Consider the following 15,405-nt stretch of genomic DNA (forward strand, 5'->3'; position numbering starts at 1 on the left):
TCTGCCTGCAAGCCTGATCGCCCCCTAACTGCTCCCCTGCTGGCCTGATCGCCCCCAACTGCCCTCCCCTGCAGGCCTGGTTACCCCCAACTGCCCTCGCCTGCTGGCCTGATCTCGCTCCCAGCTGCCCTCCCCTGCCGGCCTGGTCGCCCCCAGCTGCCCTCCCCTGCCGGCCATCTTGTGGTGGCCATCTTGTGACGATGTGAGGGCGGCCATCTCGTGGTGGCCGTCTTGTGATGACGTTGTGTGTGATGCCACCTAGGCTTTTATTATATAGGATAGGATGTTCCTAGAAATAAAAATAGAAAAGGTATATAAATTATTTCTTTTAACTAAGTAGCCCTTTAATCAGCTGTTTTCGTGGAGAAATTCACATTCTGTCCAATTTCAAGGAAAGGACCCAAGGTTTTCAATAAAGAATGATGAAAAATGTGATCTCCTCCTTCCATAAAAGTTACAATTTTGTGGACTAGAGGATCAACTATCACAGACCACCATAAGGGCACAGGGACATATGCCACAAGCTGGGCCTTAGAAGATCTCATTTCACTGTAAGACTCCTTGGCTGTTGTGTAGACCCTGGCTACTCCTGCAGTCTGAAGGTTTTTGTTGTTGTTTTTTAGTTGTGGTTTTTAACCTGGACAGCACTTTCACTGCAGTGCAGACTTTTCTCAGCTTCTGTGTGAATGGGCTATTCAAGACTTCCCATGGCCCTGTGTTTAATGGACCGCAAATCCTCTGGCTCTGTGCTGCCTGTGAGGCTTGTTGAACTTGACCATTAGGAGAAGGCTGCACCCAACTGCTTGTCCAGCTCTCAATATACCAGACCTATAATCAAGAGAAGTTTCAAGGTGCTTAGGAGAAATGAACTTTAAAACCTTTCACACTTCTTATCTGAAAGGTACTTTGTAAGCCTTAATTCTAAGCCATCATTCATTTTTACTCTGTGTTTTAATGCTGCTGTGATCATTCTCTCTCCAGGTTGGGTGAATATGGGCTTCGGGGCAGACATCCGAATTAAACCCCAGGTCTCTCATTTATTGGCTATATAATTTTGGGCAGGTTACCTGGTTAATTCATTCAACAAATATTTATTTAATACCTATGTGTGCCAGACACTATTCTAAGCACTGGAGATAACAACTGTTGACATGTAAATACAATATAACATGCTTACATTCTAGTCCAGGAAGAGAAATATAATAACCAAAATAAATGAATGGAAATATGTACTACCACTCAGAATGATTGTCAGGTTAGATGAGCTGGCACCGTGAAAGCTTGGGGGTATACTAGGGTGGATGAGACAGTTTGCCTCCAGGTGGCTTGCTGGCAATTGGTAAATGAGGGATTTTTTTCCCAGACCCTTTTGACCTGTTAGAGTGGAGAAGTGTTATTGCTTTCTGAGGATTAAATTGACTAGAATAACCTGTATGTAATTTATTGCAAGTGTCTCCCTCTTCATTCAGTTGATGCCATTCTATTAATACCAGATAAACGAAACTTCAAAAAAATCAAATGTTTTTCTGTGGCACACAATACTTCAGAGATGCCACTGTTATAGAAATATTTTCCCTTTACTACCTTTGTTGGTGGCTACTTTAAATAACTGTAAGGTCTTAATGTTGTATGGGAGGCAATATTTGTGATTATGAAAGCTACTAGGTTTGAACTTAGGCAGCCAATCATAGGATCTTTTCTCTGGTGGAAATTTATTCTGTGGAAGATGAACATAAGTAGTTTGTGTCCTGCCACCTGTCACTTCTAATTCTCCTCTGCTTTGGTCTCCTGTACCTTGATTTCAGTGTTGATTTTGGAAAAATAAATGAGATTTCCCTAAAAGTTTTACGCTTGATTTCATCATGTTGCAATAATATAGCTTCAGGGTTTGATTGTTTTTCCATTCATTTTTCAAAAACTCATTTCTCTTTAAATCATGATGTATTTAACTTTGCTTCTCCCCAGCCCCACCCCAATTTGACCTTGAAGTACTATTGTTTCTCTATAAAGTGTTTCCAATTTGCTTGTTTTTACTGGTTTCCCTCATCTGCTATTGTATCTTTTACATTTGGCTTTAGCCTCTTGATAATATGTTATGTAAAAGCCAGATTTTCTTCTCCAACTTTTTCTAATGCAAATATTCTAATTTTTGCATAATCGAACCACCTTTATTAGATAACGGGGCTGATGAACTAAATAAATATTTATTACTTATTGAGACATTCTTTTTGATAAAAACATGCTTTATGCTAGATGAATAAAACCATAGAAAATCATAGCAGATTAATCTGAGAGTAGTTCTCTACTGTCTGAGTGGCTGTCTATTGAAATCAGAACTGCCAGTTGAGAAAAGCACTGAGCATTAAGGGAGCACTCATTCACATTTGGATGATGTGTTCCTGCGCAGACAGACTGTGGTAGTGGGAGGTGTAGTTTACAGTTCTTTAGCTCTTAGCCAGTGTCCCTTCTTGAGTGGTGGCGTGAGCCTCATGTGTCTGTGCAGTATAATGATGCCTGTATTCCAGCACTCCATTTTTCTGCTCCTTTGCTTCAACACTAAATTAATTTTTTAATGTGAACAAAAGGGGTCTGTATGTAAAAATTATTATGAGATTATTTTAACAGAGTTTTCAGTGTGACCAAAACATTATTTTTTAAATGGCCCTATTTTACTACATTAATATTTTAAAATAAATCTTCAGATACCATTTGAGCAGGGAAATCTTTGTGGATTTTTTTGTTTTTGTTTTTCTGATGGTATGTTTAATTCTAAGGTGGCCAGCCTACATCTTGCTGCAAATTTGCTCAATTATGGCATTTTTTAATATTTTTAAAATTTCAATCATATTTCATTAAACTACTGTTTGGTAGCCATTTCTGAAAAGCTCCTGCTTGATTTCCCCCTGCCCAACAATCCCTCTGCCCTACTCCCATTCTACTTTCTCTTCTGTTACTTACTTTTTTTCCAGCGCCTGCTTGTCTTCGGCCACATGCCCATCAAACCTAATTGCAGCTTTGGGAGGGCTCTGGTGAGGCAGCTCCTTGGCCCAGCTGTCCCTCAGGGATTTAATTCGGGTGGGCTGTACATGTGGCCCTCAAGCCATGTCAGTGCTGTCACAGCTCCCTGAGTCTAAAGGCTGGTCACCTCAGGCCCTAACGTTGTTTCAAGTCTAGGGCAGTTTAGTCTCAGGATAGATATGGCAGGAATAATACAATTTGGGTCATTTTGTCAATGGAAATTAACCTCCAGTTCTTCTGCTAATTTTATATAAAAACCTGTGACATGCTAACTATTTTTAGTCTCACTAAAATTACAGTGCTTTAAAAAACAACTTCCCTGAATATTATTTTTTTTCTATTACAACTGAGTAATATCACTGTTTTTGATACGATTTTAACTTTCTATCAAACTAGAGGTTTATAAACTTTGACCTTGTGTCTAAATCTTAGAGAATTAAAGGTAAAATATGAGAACTCAAGAAGCACTCAATATAGTACTCTGGGGTTAAATTTTTTCTTTAAATGAGAAACTCAAGTATAATGTAGTAAGTCATTTGCCTTCTTAAAATTCTGTTATTTTTAAAATATGGTATTTTTTTTCTCCAGACTTACAAAGAAATCTGTGTTTCTATACAATTTAGAAAATAAATCACTCTTAATCTAAAAACCCATTGATTAACACTTGTTACCATGTGGGAGTATTTTCTTCATATCTTGTTTCTTTTCATTTTTTAAACAAAGTATTTTAAAACATGGAAAAATACAAGGACATCTTGTATGTTGAACACCTATATAATGATACCAGATTTAAAATGTTAATGTTTTGCCATATTTTTTCTAGTTTTTGTCCTTGGCCTTGTTTATATTCAGATATGTATGCATATATTGAAACATAATTGAGATCATATTATATATACAGTTTATATTCTTTAGTCTTGTTTCAGTTAACATTTTAAATATTTCCTTATGTCATTAAAGAACTTGGATGCTTTGTTGCAACACTAAATTTGTCCTAGTGTATGGACAGAGTTTCTGTTTTTAAGTAGTGATGATTCTATTTCTACATAATTAATTTGACTTAATTTATCACATGACTTTAAAATACCATTTTTCAAAAAACTGCAAGTGGCAACCAATTAGTGGATCACAAAATCAATTTAGCAGGTTGCAGTCAGTGTTTTAAAATCGGTCAGAATATTTCTATTGTTCTTTGGCAAAAACTTCACACCGTAATCAATTCTTTGGTTCCAGTTATCTGAATTTAAATTTTAAAAATTTTTAACTGGAGATTATAGTCACAAGTATTATTAGAATCTTAGCAATCAGCCCACTTCATGTATGTTAGACTTGACATCCATTTTTTATGCTTACATTTTATGCATTGATTTATTGGAATTGGATATGTAAAAGTGAGGTAATAAAATAGTAAAACAAAACTCCATACCTCTTACAAGAGTTACAATGAGGGGAGTTCCTCCCCTCATGGGAGTCTGGCCAGTGCTGATTCTTTCCCATTCACTTATACTTTGAGGTGCTTTGAGCTAACTCAAAGGTGATGGTCCCTTGAAGGCGGTAAATTGTTTCCTTAATATTTGATTCAAATTTACCAAAAGATGGTGGCTTGGATCACCAGCACAAATTAGAACTCTTGAGCACTCAAAAGTGTTCTCTCATGCCCCATTTCTGCCATCCATCCTCACCTCCAGCTAGAACTACCCCTATTATCTGTTCAAAATGAGGGCGGCCCTCTCTCACAGGCACTGAATTCAATCGGTTCTCCTAAACAAAGAAACAAAACACATAAATACTCCAGTTTTATATAGAGTTCTCTCTGTTTAAAGCTTAAGAAATGGGTCCTTTAATCTAGCATAATTCTTACATACAGTAACCTTTTGATATAGCATTAAAATAAACCTGAGTGTGCTTTTTAGAATGTATTGGGGCTTTTCTCCTGTCTGGCTGTCCCTTTTAAAGAATCCGCTATGGCATATGGATAACAGGAGAGATGAGGAAAGTGGAAATAGTGCATAGCAGGTCTGTTTGTGTGAGATATACAACATGGAGAGTCTGCTGCTCTACCTCTATTTATTCTCTTATTTGCATTTTTTTGGAGACCTATTCTGGGTCAGTTACTCTGCTGGGTGCAGGATACCCAGAGATGACGAAGCCTGAGGGCCCTCAAGATTCTCACAGACTTGGGAGGGAGTACCTGTGAACAAATAATTAAATAGCAGAGCTGAACATATAGTGAGTCTGGGCTTTGGAGTCCAGATTTTGTCTAGATCTTGACATTTCCATTACTAGTTGACTAGTGTGACTAGTAATTACGTAACTCTTCTAAGCCTTCTCGCTAATTTTCCCATTTGTAAAGAGATTTACCAGTTACCTTGTATGGTTTCTGAACATATGCATGTAAAACAGCACATGCCTGCCTGGCCTTATAGTATGTTGTAGTTGTTGTCTATATCATTGTTGTTATCATTTTTATTATTCATTGTTTTAAGTGCCAAATTAGATGTTTATAATGCGGACCATAAAAGCCCATGGAAGGCCCTAGCTGATTTGATTCAGTGGATAGAGCATCGTCCCGCGGACTGAAGGGTCCCAGGTTCGATTCTGGTCAAGAGCATGTACCTTGATTGCAGGCTCAATCACCAAGTGTGGGAGGCAACCAGTTGATGTGTCTTTCTCACATCAATGTTTCTCATTCCTCCTCCTCCTCTCTTCCACTCTCTCTAAAAATATCCTTGGGTGAGGATGAACACAAACAAAAAAACTTATGGAAGGGGCAACTAACTACTGATGCTAGTTTCTGTTCACTGCACTGTTACAGTTCTCTGCCTCCATTGTGCGTGTATGTTCACACTTCTTTCTGGGTGTCTGTGGAAACCCTGTTTATTTGCTTGTGGGCATACTGTGTTCCTTCATCTTGATTACTCATCCTTCCTAAGTACAGGGATTCTCTTCCCTTCTTTTCTCTTTTTTTCTCTCTCCTCAAAAACTCATCTATCAATTCCTGCTGCTTCAGCCATCACCTCTGTGAAGATGCTTCCCAAATCTATACCCACAGCATTTCCAGCTGCCTGCTGGGCATCTCCATCTGGAAGTCCTTCTTGCATTCAAATGTAGCATGTCCAAAACTGAACTCATTAATTCCTCATTACCTTTCTTTTTTCCCAATCTCTGCTTATGCTAGCATCTTCACCTCCAGGATACATGTTTGAATCTTAAATTCAGCCCCTGCCTTTCCTTTGCTTCTTGATCCCTTCCCAGTGTCTCTCACATGCAGTCAGTTGACCAGACTGTCCAATTCCTCCCCCATTCTGTTGCCATTATTCAGCTTTTCTTTTCCCTCCCTGCTGCCACTACCCTAATTGAGGCCCTCATTATCTCTCACCAGGACTGTTGGAAGAAGCTACTCCTAACTAATCTTCTCTCCTTTTCACTGCACTCAACACACCACTGTCAGAGTAACTGTTTTAGTTGTTAACTCTAATCACACTACTCCTTTGCTGACAAACCATCCATGCCTTCAGATTGCCCGCAGAATGAAGTCCCAACTCTAAACTTGCCTTTTAAGGTCCTTCACTCTTCACGCTTTTTCTGGGCTTGTTCACCTACACACATTGCCCAAGTGGGTAGCCCCACAGCTCCTGAACCTGCTTCCCATTCTTCCACCTTCTTATCACTGCGTAACCAGTTTATTTCTCCAAAGATACCTTTCTTTCCATTCTAATAACCCCATATTACTCCTACGTACTTCCATTCTCTGCTCAGGGAAATTTGGCCGTCTTTTAAGGCTCGGTCTGAATTCTACATCTACCGAGAGAGGCACCTCTAGCAAGAACACCAACTTTACCAATCTAGCTAGCATCCATTTTTTTGTTTTTTTCAGCCATGCATGATTTTATCATCTTCTGGATTTGCTCTAGCTTATCACTGTCCCTCCTTAAAGAGGCACTGAGAATAAATCATAGTGTTCCAGGTGAAGTGTGACCTGGACTACATGAAACATAATACCTCTGTAGATTTAGATCCTTGTGGTAGGGGTTGGGAGTCAGGGTATCCTCAGGAGCAAATTTTCTTAATCTTTTGGTTCTCTGTGTGTGTTTTTTAAGGGTGTTAATGAAGTGAAATCAAAGAAGAGGTGTTTTGGAAACAATTATTAATTTACTCAAGCTGTTAACCTATTCTTCAGCTTGTTACCTACTGTCTTACATGAAACTCAGTGGTTAGAAGGTATGCTTTTCTGACTGCTCTCTTGATTTCTGTTAACCAGTTCACCAGTTTCTTTTCCTGGCCTTTTCGGTAATGCATCTCAAAGTGGCAGGTGTACTAATGATATATGATGTTTGGAATAAGGATAGGAAGAATTGCTTAACTTTTATTGTTCTCGGAGGTAGAAAATGAAACAGTATTTATAGGAGTTATATATGCTAGTACAGTGGGGAGGACTTTGAGATAGAAGGAGAAACAGAGTAGAAGAAAGAGAAAATAGAAGTTGAGAAAAAAATAGATGGCAAAACAGTAATAAGGAAAGAGAATGTAATTTTGTGATCACTGGATCATCTGTCATGTTCTTCCATAGTGTTATATACATTACTCATGCTGTCTCTTCCATACATGACTATGGAAAGTAGACATCATTAACCTCATTTTATAGAAAAGGTCACTATCTCAGTTGCATAGCTACTGAATAGCAGGATTTTTTAAACCTTGTTCTAAAGCAGCACTGTTCTCATTTGACTTAGCTACAAGTTTTGTCCCTGAGATGAAGCAGATGGTGAGTCACTATAGAGCCAAGAGCCAGTTGGCATGGGTTCAAATCCTGGCTCCATCTAGGCTCTACCGCCTACAGGCTCAGGTACCCAGGCATGTTGCTTGATCTCTGTCTCCCTCATTTTCCTCATCTGTAAAATCATGATAAATAGGGTACCTTCCCTTAGGGTAGTTGTAAATTAGTTTTAGTTAATATATAGTAAAATGCTTAGAACAGTTCTGGCATATATAGAGTTTTTACTGTGTCATCATATCCTTCATCCCTAACCAGGCTTAATCCCCCAAACACACACACACACACACACACACACACACACACACACACACACACAGCCTCACCTTCCTCTTTTCCCTTCTCTTTAATATTACACAGAAATGGAAGAATAAAGATTAACCTTAGGTAATAAATAAGTAAGGATAAGTAATATGTTAAAATTTGTAGTTTAAAGCAAAAACTTTTGAAATGGCTCCCATTCACTTTTCTTTTTCTAAAATAGGATGTTTCCTAGCCTCCCTGTGGTTCAGGTCTATAGGATTTAAGCAAATTGTTACAGGATAATAAAGAGCTTTGGACATTTCTGATGATTATTTCTATTGTGTTATAGCTTAATCACTTAATTAACTTTCTTTCCTAGAAAGAAATTAGAACTTATTTTCTTTATTTTTATTTTTTAAACATGTTTTTATTCATTTTAGAGAGAGGAAGGGAGAGGGAGAGAGAGATAGCAACATCAATGATGAGAGAGAATCATTGATCGGCTGCCTCCTGCACACCCCCTACTGGGGATCAAGCCCACAATCCTGGCATGTGCCCTGACCGGGAATGAAACGGAATTGAACTGTGACTTCCTGTTTCATGGGTAGATGCTCAACTACTGAGCCACACTGGCCAGACTAGAACTTATTTTTTAAAATGATTAATCCTTCTAACTTGCTGAAGATCCATTACTAAATTGAGGAGAAGGTATAAGTAGAAAAACAGCTACAGCTTTTACTTTGCAAAGAGCCTGAACATCTCTGTTATTTTGAAAGTAATGAAAGGGCAAGAAGGGGTCCTTTTTTTTTTTTTTTTTTTTTTTTTTTTTTTTTTTTTTTTTTTTCAGGTTTTTTACCTCCTTGGGTAACTTTATTCCTAAGTATCATTTTTTTTCGTTGCAGTGGTAAATGGGATTATTTTTTTAGTTTCTCTCTCTGAGAATTCATTATTGGTATATAAAAATGCCATCAGTTTCTAGGTGTTAATTTTGTATCCTGGTGCCTTCCCCAATTCATTTATTAAATCTAATAGTGTTTTGATGGAGTCTTTAGGATTTTCTATGTACAATATCAGGTCATTTGTGAATAATGACAGTTTCACTTCCTCAACAATTTGGATACCTTTTATTTTTTCTTCTTGTCTGATTGCTATGGCTAGGATTTCCAGTACTATGTTGAGTAAGAGTGGTGAAAGCAGATATCTATGTCTTGTTCCTGTTAGGGAAAATGGTTTTAGGTTTTGCCCATTGAATATGATGCTGGCTGTATGTTTGTAATATATGGCCTTTATTATGTTGATGTATGATTGCTCTATTCCCACATTGCTGAGAGTTTTTACCAAATAGTGTTAGATTTTGTTGAATACTTTTTCTGCATAAATTAATATGATCATGCAATTTTTGTCTTTCAGTTAGTTTATGTGATGTATCACATTTATTGATTTGCAAATATTGTAGCAGCCTTGCATTCCTGGAATTAATCTCACTTGGTCATGGTATATGGTCTTTTTAATATGTTGCTGGATCCAATTTGTTAATATTTTGTTGAGGATTTTAGCATCGATGTTCATCAGGGTTATTGGCCTATAATTCTCTTTCTTTGTGATGTCTTTATCATGTTTTGGAATTAGGATAATGCTGGCCTCGTGGAAACATCTTGGAAGTGTTCCTTCCTCTTTGACTTTTTGGAATAGTTTCAGGAGTATAGGTGTTAGTTCTTTGAATATTTGGTAGAACTCCCCTGTGAAGCCATCCAGACCAGGGCTTTTGTTTACTGGGAGGTTTTTTTTATTACTATTGCAATTTCATCAGTAGTTATTGGCCTATTGAGGTTTTCTGATAATTTGTGATTGAATTTTGGAAGATTGTATTTTTCTAGGAATATGTTTATTTTGTCCAGTTTGTCAAGCTTGTTGGAATATACTTTTTCATAGTATTTTTTTTTTTTTTGCGATCCTTTGTATTTCTGTTGTGTCAGTTGTTACTTCACCTCTTTCATTTCTGATTTTGTTTATTTGGGTCCTCTCTCTTTGTTTCTTGAAGAATCTGCCTAAAGGTTAATCAATCTTGTTTATCTTTTCAAAAGAACCAGCTCTTGGTTTTATTAATCTTTTGTATGGGTTTTTTAGTCTTGATGTTATTTATTTCCACTCTGATCTTTATTATTTCCTTCTTTCTACTTATTCTAAGCTTTTCTTGCTGTTCTCTTTGCAATTCTTTTAGTTGTAGGGAAGAAGGGGTCCTTTTTAAAATTCCTGTGTAGAGGCATGAGGGGCAAAGTTGTTTTGTTTTTTTTAAGTAATGACTAACTCATTAATTTTGGCTTAGTTAATTAATTTCAATTGATTCTTTGTTCAAAAGTTACCATGGAAGTCTTAATAATTCAATGAAGTATTATAATAATAATGTTTAATGTTTTTACCACAATCAATAATTATATTTGTGTATTATTTATGTGTATTATAATCTACTTGATTATTGTCATGAGCATTATTCTAAATATTAATTTATTACAATATATTACCCATAGTTTTCTCTTTTTTCTCTTTTTAATGATGCCATTTAGTTCTTGTATGATAACCATTTGCAATATTTAAAAGCAAATGACAAAGTGCATTCAGGAAAGTATTCCTAGCCTTAGTTATAGTAGAAACTATAAAAGTTCAATTCTCATATCAAAAAATATATGACATTCTACAATAAAGTCAAAGCTTTATTGTTGTCTAGAGTGATAATACTTTCTATAAATAACTAGAGAACCGGTACATGAAATTCATGCACGGTCGTGGGGGGGGGCGGCCCCTCAGCCCGGCCTGCACCCTCTCTTAATCCAGGACCCCTCAGGGGATGTCTGACTGTCAGTTTAGGCCCGATCCCACAGGGGAGGGCAGTTAGGGGCGATCAGGCCGGCAGGGGAGGGCAGTCGGACATTTCTCTCACAATCCGGAACCACTGGCTCCTAACCACTTGCCTGCATGATTGCCCCTAACCACCTCTGCCTGCTGGCCTAATGCCCCTAACCACCTCTGCCTGCTGACCTGATTGCCCTTAACCACCTCTGCCTGCCAACCTGATCGCCCCCTAACTGCCCTCCCCTGCCGGCCTGATCGCCCCTAACTGCCCTCCCCTGCCAGCCTGATTGCCCCAACCGCCTCTGCCTCAGCCCTTGCCACTGTGGCTTTGTCCAGAAGGACGTCTGGAAGATGTCCAGAAGATGTCTGGTCTAATTAGCATGTTACCCTTTTATTAGTATAGATAGGAAATGGCAAGATACTTGTTCATGGCATTCTTTTTCATTTTACTTCTGAAATAAATGTTTGTGTCAACCACCATCACCAAATAAGATCTCTTTATCTAAGTCATAAAGTTTGTAATTATTTCAGTTGGTGTCGACTACCGCAAACAGTTTAAAACTGTGGGTTCCTCTTGTTATCAGAGCAAATGGTTAATATTGTGAGGTTGGGTATAGACAGTGGGAAAACCCAGAAAGAGAGAAAGCCAGATCATCAAGCCTCACTGTGTCAGATTGTCACTTTTAAAACCAGCCATTGGTTTCTCCAGTTGTTTGCTGAACTCATGGTTTCCTCCTATTCACTCTTTCTTCCCTCAATACTTTTTCTTTTTTTAAATATATTTTTATTGATTTCAGAGAGGAAGGGAGAGGGAGAAAGAGATAGAAACATCAGTGACAAGAGTGAATCATTGATTGGCTGACCTCTGTATGCCCCCTACTGGAGACCAAGCCCACAACCCAAGCATGTGCTCTGACCAGGAATTGAACCATGACTTCCTGGTTCATAGGTCCACGCTCAACCACTGAGCAATGCCGGCTGGGCCCAATCCTATTTATTTTCAACACATTCCTTTGTCTAATTTTGGAATTATGAGCATATTTGTAGCAATTTGCTAACATGATCTGACTGATCTTATGAAAGTATATTAATCTTATTCTTTTATTTATGTGTTGCAGGGGGCTTGTACAAGATAGCCGGAATAACCTCCAATTGAGGGGCTTGGTGGTGCTACTTATTTCTAAAGCAGCTGGGCCCAGCAGTGTGAATGCTTCATGTCAGAACTATGACATGGTCAGTGGGATCTATTCATGGTAAGAAATTAGTCTTTTGACATTGCTCTCTAAATTATGTTTTCTTTTACTGAACAGTGGTAGTAGAAATGGCTATTTAGTTCTTTGTCATTCTGATTCAAAGATAAATTAAAATATTTGTATGGTTTAAAATATGTATTTTTATTGTTAATAGATCTGATAGTCTCGGCTGCTCCATGCATAACTCTGGTAAATTTACCCATACGTATGTGTTAAATACTTGCATTACTACCCTGAGCATTTAAAATTTTCTGTTCATGACTACCCATCCTCCCCATCATGGTATCATTATGTCTCTGTGGAGACCTCTTTGTCCCTTAGTCTAGGATTTTTTATTTTTTCAACCTACTTAAACTGATATGTAGTTGTAAAATATTGATGCAAGTACCATTTTAGCAGAAGTAGTCTACTTCAGTACTATATCATTTATTTTATTTTGCCTATTTTTATGGTGAATCGATATTTACTAAAGTTACTGAAATTATAGATTTTTATATCTCACACATTTAGATTAAAAATTAATTACTAGCATGTATTAATCACATTGGTTGCATATAAAACAAACTTTAAATTTTTTGTTTTAAAAAAATACTGCATTTTTTTAGTGAGATATCAGCAATAACTTTATTTAATTTTAATAGAGTGCTTGGCACTGTGTTAAAAGCCTCTCTCTATAGAAGTAACAAACTGCAGGTGAACTTTGGCACATGAAATTAAAACTACCCTAAAAACATGGGGAACAAGAAAATTTTTCTCCCAAAAAGCATTTCTTGAAACTTTGACTTATGGCTGGTATATCTTATTGACTTAATTTAAAAATCAATCCACATCTTAGATTTTTTTTATTTCTAGTGGTCTTATCCATAAATGTTTTATTCTTCTATAATATTTAGAAATGACTGTTGCTTGCCAGCTATGAAGTACAGTGATCCTTCATCATTAAGAAGCAAGCAAAATTTATTACTGTTGTAGCTACAAATGACCCCTCTTCAGCCAGGATAATTTTTGCAGATCTTTTACTATTTATGCATATAAGTATCTTCACTTAAAGAGATGCCTTGGGATCATTTTTAGTTTCTACTCACTCTGATATAATTTATATTTTTTAGTGCTTTGTAGGTTACTAATCATTTTTATGACAGTTATCCTTTTTTTTATTTTAATCCTCATCTGAGGATATTTTTTCCATTTATTCTTCTTAGTATGGAGGGTGGGGAGTGGAGGGGAGACTGAGCCTGCAACCAAGGTACGTGCCCTTGACTGGGAATCAAACCCACAACCTTTCAGCCTAAGGGCCGACACTCTAACCACTGAGAAAACCAGCCAGGGCGACAGTTATCCCGTTTGTCCTTACAATAATTCTGTAGGTAAGAGTTGTCATGTTACTTTTTTAGGGTGGTACAACTTCAATTGAGGAAAGTTGAGTCTCTAACTATGGTTTCCTTCTAAACCTCATGTATGTTTTTCTTGATTCCATTCTGATTTTCTATAGTCTGATTCAAATAATTTATTTCACTTGCAGATTAGACTAACCATTAAATTATTATACCAAAAAGGTCTTGTAAGTATTTCTTTGAAAAACTCCTGAATTGAAAGCAACTTGGCAAATCTTTAATACATCTACATCCCTCCCCCAAACTTTTGAATTAGAGGTCAAAACTTTACCTTACAAATTGTGTAGAAAGCTCTTGACTGAGTTTAGTTGAAGATAACTGGAGAAAACACATAAGGATACATAATGAATACCAATAACCTGATAATCCCTGGAAAGCAAATAGACTTCACATCACCTTGTATCCCAAGTATGTCTAGCTCCTATTGGGAATTCCTTTGGGTTTTAGTCTGCTGATTTTGATCCTGTTTTATTAATAGTCTGCTCTTTCAATTGGGTAACCATACATACCTCCAATGAACACCAGCCAAGTTTTGTTACGTCTGATTCTAAAATAATCAATGTAAAGTACTATTTGACACATAATAGGTGTTCAGTATATATTTGTTGCATAAGTGAATCAACCCCGTTTTACAGAAAAAGAAGTTAATACTGAGACTAAGATTTGTCTAAAATCCTTTAAGTAGTAAGTGATAGAGTTGGGAATTAAATCCTGGTTTTACTCTAAAGTATGTTACCTTTTCTACTATGCAAGTGCTCTTATCTATATGCACACAGTGCACTGTAATGTGAACATGTGTTTACCTAGTCTCTAAGAAACACCTACAATCACCTTCTGAGCCTTCAAGGAACATATACATTTAGTAGACGGTCATTGTAACACAGCAGTTGTAAAAGAACTTTGCAGAAGAGTAGGTGGTGCATTATGAATATAAAAATTTTCCAAATAATACGAATGAATTTCATACCCAAGTATATAGAATCCATAATTACATTTAGGGAATAATCCTGGTTCTGGGCTATTTTCTGTAATTAAGCTTGATCCAGCATGTCATTGGTGATGCTTGGGTGGTTGATACACTTGTTAATGTGAAAATGTAATTTGGCATAGTACTATGAGAAACCATTAATTTGTTTCTCCATCCCTGAATTCATTTGTTTTGCTCCTGCTTTTCTTAATTGTTCAAGTGTAACTTTTGCTGGAGGCTTGTATCTATAATGCCACAGTGAATTATTTAACATTTGAGGAAAAGTACTGACTTGGGAGCTTTTTAAATTCACCTCCCAACTACTGGGGTTTGCATTGTTGGTGTTTTTTCTCTCATAAACTTGACTTTGATGTCAGATAGTGGGACCTGAGTAAATTACCTAAGGGACCAAACTAAGTTAGGTGACCTCTTTTATTTAGCCTAAGGACATAACTGATGGATATAATTTGTGGATCTATTTAGTGAATTTATCATGTGGCCAAGAGAGGCAGAATGTAGGTTAAAATGTAATAACTACATTTTGGAAAACAAGTAAGAGAGCCACATTGATAAAAATGCACTATAAGTACCTACCATAGCCTTTTTCCAAGAAGACTGGGGTTTACATTTATTCTACCAATCCTGAGTTTACATGACAGAGGGGGCACTGGATGAAAGAAGGTGAAGAAATTAGTCAAAGAACAAAAATGCATAGCCCATGGACACAGACAACAGTTGGAGAAGGTGGGGGTGAGGGGGGTTGAATGGGGGTGGGAAAGGGGGTGGAAATGGGGGACATCTGTAATAGTGTCAACAATATAAATACATACATTTATACATATTGGTTACAAAGGTAATCAGTCGAAAAAAATACTAAATTCAATGTAAAAGTATCTCTAGCCACTC

At 37.1% G+C, this 15,405-nt stretch overlaps 1 protein-coding gene across 3 annotated transcripts in view; it reads left to right on the plus strand.

Annotated features, from left to right (window-relative positions):
- Positions 1 to 15,405, plus strand: part of PDSS2 (decaprenyl diphosphate synthase subunit 2) — a 245,723-nt gene that overhangs the window by 68,153 nt on the left and 162,165 nt on the right. For all 3 annotated transcript variants that reach the window (XM_036317452.1, XM_036317453.1, XM_036317454.1), the window contains exon 2: positions 12,004 to 12,138. In XM_036317452.1, the coding sequence (XP_036173345.1) occupies positions 12,004 to 12,138 (135 nt within the window). The remainder of the gene's footprint in view (positions 1 to 12,003; positions 12,139 to 15,405) is intronic.

The sequence above is a fragment of the Myotis myotis genome, unplaced genomic scaffold (assembly GCF_014108235.1).
Source record: "Myotis myotis isolate mMyoMyo1 unplaced genomic scaffold, mMyoMyo1.p scaffold_m19_p_7, whole genome shotgun sequence".
Classification (NCBI taxonomy): Eukaryota; Metazoa; Chordata; class Mammalia; order Chiroptera; family Vespertilionidae; genus Myotis; species Myotis myotis.